Source organism: Lotus japonicus, chromosome 1 (genome assembly GCF_012489685.1).
Source record: "Lotus japonicus ecotype B-129 chromosome 1, LjGifu_v1.2".
NCBI lineage: Eukaryota > Viridiplantae > Streptophyta > Magnoliopsida > Fabales > Fabaceae > Lotus > Lotus japonicus.
The window spans coordinates 14,016,900-14,022,436 of record NC_080041.1 but is presented as its reverse complement, the minus strand read 5'-3'; the positions used below and the strand labels follow the sequence as shown (position 1 = coordinate 14,022,436).

Below are 5,537 nucleotides of genomic sequence, written 5' to 3'. Positions count from 1 at the left end.
TGGAATGTCATAGGTCAAGATTAATATTAAATGTGATATAAGTTATGAATTTCATAAGACACATATTATTAGTTTAGGTTTGTTGAAGTATTAATCAACTAATAATTAATATTAATAATAAATCTTGAAAGTTAAAGGTCACTCAATAAAAAAAAACTCTTATCTCTTCCTCTTGAACTCCATTCATCAATGTCATTTTATAGACTTCTTCTATTAATTTTTTTAGAAAATAACTTCTACTATTAATTGAAAATTACTTAAATTTTATTATTATTATTTATTTTATATGAGTTATGAAATTCTAAAATTTATGTTTAATACTAAATAAAATCTTACCAAAAGAAAAAAAGACTATCACTAACCCTTTTCTCTACAACTATATAAAGTAATAAGTGTCAATACTCATTTAACATATGCACCTCACATAAGCTTTGTTGAGGTATCTGCCTTTTTCTTTTCCAAGGCTCACGCTTCAAGACATTTTTTCAGGTACATATATCCAACAGCTAACTATTGATGTACTAGCCTATAATGTTTACGTGTGTTCTAACATGATTTTTATTTCATGATGATCTTCAACTTGATTTCATCATGTCAAATTGAAACACCTAAGAAATTATTTTCTTTTTTATTTTCTCAACTTTTTATTTTGTAGGATGTCTGAAACAGTTCGTGTACTTCATGTGTCGAAAACAAGAGATTTCCAAAAATCTCAAATTGTTAATAGTATTGAACTGCTCTTAATCGTTGAAAAGGTATTAAATTTCTTTGTTTTCCCACTTTCATGGTACCTAAACCAAAATATTTATTGTTACTGTAATTAAGTGAATTTTTAAAATTGTAGTTTTTCAAATGCTACATTTTAGTGACATACTTTATGTATGACAAGTTTATGTAATTCAACATTTTATGGTTCAAGCATCTGCTACAAAATATAGAGTCACAAAGCACAAATATAAAATTACTTGAATGAGCATATCAAAAACTGAAGAGGTTGCAAGTGACACTACTCCTACTACAAAATATGATCTTATAATATTTAATATAGTGACATCATTTTCATGTAATCGATCATCTCTGAAGAAACCAAGGTTTATAGCGATAATTTAATATGGACTTATACTGGTAACTTCAAATTATTTTAAATAAATTTATTATTATTTATTTCGTATGAGTTATGAACCTCAAAAAGACAAACTTAATATTAAATAAGATCTTACAAAAAAATACTACTTCTATCTGTAAAGTACAATAAAATTGTTATATTAAAAGAATAAATCAAAAGTATCAATTAGATAAACAAGGACAAACAACACAAATTAAAAAATAAATACACTCATAAAAAAAACCTACGACAAAAAAAACACAATTAAAAACATAAATTAACACTTCGACAAAAAACCTATTTATCAAAAAAAATATTGTTTTTTCTCCTATTCATACAAATAAATAATTTTAGAAAAACGATAACAAAAACACAATACAAAATAAAATAGAAGGCCACGTGCAAGGCACGGGTAAAAAATACTAGTTTTTCATACAATTCAAGTCCATTTTTTAAAATTTTTAAATATGTTTAGGAGTTAATATACATTTTTGATATTAACATTAGGTCATACGGTGATTAAGAAATATCATTATATATAGTTAGTATTATTTATGTTTAAATTACGGAAAGCTCCCACAAGTGACGAATATTTGGAAAAAAAAAAGTCTACTTAGGGATGGTAATGTGTTGGGCTCGGTTTGTGTTTTGATTTTTCCAAACTCCAACCTAAACTCTTATATCCAACTCAAACCCTAACCTGAACCCTCATACCCAATCCAAACCAGTTGTGGTCTAAGACCCACATCCTAACATAACTTGGTGCATAAACTTTTTTGCAAAATAAAACACAACTTATATTATTTTGTTGTTCAAAAAATAGTTTTATATATTATTTCAAAAAAATATAGTATCTTGTTGTTCAAATATGACCGACTTGTTAACAAATCAAGTGGTTAACATGGTATAAGAGTAGTTTTGTAATTTTATATATATTGTTCGGGTTCAGGTGCGAGTTCACCAATATCAAAACCAAACCCAATCATATCGGGTTTTACCAGTCAAATCGGGTCAGATTCGAGCGGGTACCCACAGGTTTGGGTTATCTTGTCATCCCTAAGTCTACTTTAATAGAACCATTGTTAATAGTCGTAGATTATCAATGTGCAAATTCTATGGTAGAAAGCAAGAAGTGAATATTTTACATGAAAATTATTTTATATTTAAAATATGTTAAAATACCCTAAACTTTAATATAATTTTCCCTTTCTTTTGAAGTTCATCGATCTCTTATGTTCCTATGGTAAGAACTTTCACCATTTTTCATTTTCGCGCTCTTTTGAATCTTTCTATGGTTACACATATGTTGGACTCCATGAACTAAATAATCCCTAATTTCTTACCCATCCTCCTCTGCTTCATCTCATTATTCAATATCTTCATCGTACAAAGAGAATGGTGGCAGAGAATGGTGACTCGAATGAAAGAGAAATAATAAATGTTGTTTTGAAATGCCACGTCAGCTAATTGAGGCTTATAGTGTTGTTCTTTTATAAAGTATATAGATTATATTATGATCAAGAACAATTTAGTTTAAAATTTATAAAAGACTTGCAGACAAGCATTTTTTAAATGGCCCTCATTGGGAGGATGGTAACATATTCTCTAAATATAATCAACTCTAAAGTATCATTTTCTACATAGAGGATAACTCTTTACATAAAGGATAATCAATTTTTCTATTTTTTCATATTTTATGAAATTGATGGGGACTCCACCAGGTAGGTTTCAAAATGTTATCTCCACTCTTAATTAACTGTCCTGATAGAGGAGAAACATACATATTAAGGAGTGCAATTAATTTTATTAGTTTTAGTAAAAGTATTATAAGTTTTCTTATTTTATCCTATGGAATGCGTTTTATCTTTTCTCATTCATTGTTATCAAAATGATATTACTTGAAAGAAAAATCATCTTAGTGTACCTTTTTTTGTACATATCTTAATGCACTTTTAAAATAATAAGTGAACAAATTATAAGAATAATTGTTTTCTTCTAAATGAACAGTTAATAAAGAATAGCGATGATACTAAGTATCAGAGTGCATATATTATTAGAAAAAAAAATTCTTTAAGAAAAAATATTTATTTTATTTTATTTTTAATATTAAATTAAAGCTTGACAAAAACTATTAATCAATTGCCACATAAACCACCAGGTCCTCCAAATTGGACGGAAAATCCAACTTGTGATCCTTTATTCCCGTAGTAATCAACACCAAAGCAATTAGGTTTGTCTGAGAATGACTTTGCCACATTTTCTTCAGGTCCATAATCCTTTCTTGATTCATCCTTATATGACATATATCGAAAATAACATGTATGTTCATAGATACGGTCAGGAAAATGCCCAGATCCCATTGGAGGACTAGGAGTACCCGCAGGAGTTGTGGTTGTCCCACCCCATCCTACTCTATCAACCCACTTCATGTTGGTAAATAAAGCTGCTGGAAAATATCCAATGTTCTTATGTTCGATGGTCACCCACCAATTTTGTGTGCTTGGGTCCTGAAAACATTTAAAAAAAATTATGAATATATTATCATCAACCTCCACACATTATTACTTAAGAATTGTCATTATATTTATTTTTCGAAGCATATAAATTTATTTCATAACATGTTTATAGTATTCTCTTCCTTAGAGCATGGTTTGTTACGCTTAATGTGATTTTGACTACATAATTGTTTAAAGAAGAATTTCTGCTTTCAAATTAAACTAATAATTTAAACACACATTTTACGAAAAATTTATAGCACAAGCATACCTGTGAAAGAGAAAAGTCGAGCTCTTCGGTATCTCCACCGTAGGTAGATGTTTTAGTCGCTATACCAACATGAAGTTGTCTGTCTATCTGAACGAAACCTGGACATTGAAGATTGTAGCATCCAGTCCTCTTGAAATTGTCAGACTGTCATTTTTTTACTTCATGTTAGTTAACTCCAAAATAAATGAAAGACATGTTCTTTTTGTAACCTCAAATTTAAAATAAAATTTAGATTTAATTTTTTGAATAATAAAAAACTAATTTTAACAAGACCCCCATTTTATGAACAAATCGAGTATATTAACGTACGAAGTAAGTAAAGATACAAAATATAAGTAATCATATTCTTACCGTCCATGTTGTATAAATGTGAGTTTCATAATCACCGTATAATTTTGGAGACACCTGACATTAATGTAAATGATATAATGTATAATGTTTTGAGTCAATACATAAATTAAATAACTTTAGAACAAAAAATAAAATATTTTCATTATAGGTAAATTAAAACTCACATGCCACCCAACAGTGATTTTATTAGTACCATCTCCCTGTCCATTTTGAACCCACATATGAGAGTTGCTTGTTTGATCATGGTTAACTTTTGGATTCCAAAGGCTACCAGATCCACTAGCTCCATAAAAACGTTTAAATCCGAATGGTCCATAAGTTACTTCGGCAATCTATAAATTCAAAGTTTTGCATAAATATTCCAAAATTGAAACATTAGATGTGACTTGTAGAAATAAACTAAGCTTGTACCGGGGAAAACTTACATGAGTGCCTGGTTGGCCTGTTGTCAAAATGGGATAGTTAAATAGTGATTTTCCTCGTATGAGATCTTCTTTTGTTGTCCTCCGAATAGGAACAGTTCCAACTGGACATTGATTTTTCTCAAGCCCAAATCCAATAAGTTTAGCGCTTGAATTTTTCTCATCAGCTTTTCCCATTATATTTTGAAAGCTTGGCTTAAGCTAGCGTTATTGAAAAGAAAATGAACATTTAATGGGGAAATGCAATAAATAAAAAATTACTAGATGTTAAACATAATCAAAATGAGTGTACCTGTAACTTATGATTCTTTAGTAAAGGGTGGTCAAAGGCGGGTTGCTTCTTAATATCAACGCAATCAACAATGTACCCCAAAGTTGTCTATTGAAACCGAGATCCAAAGAAAATAAAAATATTAAACATCCAGTGAGATCACATTGAACAAAATAAAACTTGTAAATACATAAGAAGACTATAAAATACATTAATAGTCACAATAGGAGGCTTATTAATATGTTTTAGTTGTCTTTCCAACTCCAAATTTTCTTCTGCTGGACGCATGCCCTCAACTCTGTGGCTAATATTGCTAGCCACCAGGCAGAAGATCAAAAACAATATGTGGACCATTTTCACAGTTATCTTGTAAAACTTAAACTTCATGATGGATAACAGCTTAGTGTAAACCCTTTTATAGTTGAGCAGCTAGAAAAATGAAATAATCCATATTTAATTTATAGAAAGTATTTTAATGTTATAAATGTGAAGCAATTTCAGTTTTTGATTTCCTATTATGTATATATTTTTATTTTTGTTTTATGTATGCCCTTACATAAAACTCCGTGAAATAAAATGAATAAATGATTAGATAGGCTACAAATAAAATAAATTAAATCTT

The 5,537-nt window shown here is 28.9% G+C and overlaps 1 protein-coding gene across 1 annotated transcript; it reads right to left on the bottom strand.

Moving 5' to 3' along the window:
* Positions 1–3,227: 3,227 nt before the first annotated feature.
* LOC130731620 (uncharacterized) lies at positions 3,228–5,278 on the bottom strand. Its single transcript, XM_057583895.1, has 7 exons — positions 5,126–5,278; positions 4,937–5,023; positions 4,648–4,845; positions 4,387–4,554; positions 4,223–4,276; positions 3,872–4,015; positions 3,228–3,612 (listed from the first exon to the last, which is right to left on the bottom strand). The coding sequence occupies exons 1-7, from the start codon at positions 5,267–5,269 to the stop codon at positions 3,241–3,243; spliced, it is 1,167 nt and encodes a 388-aa protein (XP_057439878.1). The 5' UTR covers positions 5,270–5,278; the 3' UTR covers positions 3,228–3,240.
* Positions 5,279–5,537: the final 259 nt, after the last annotated feature.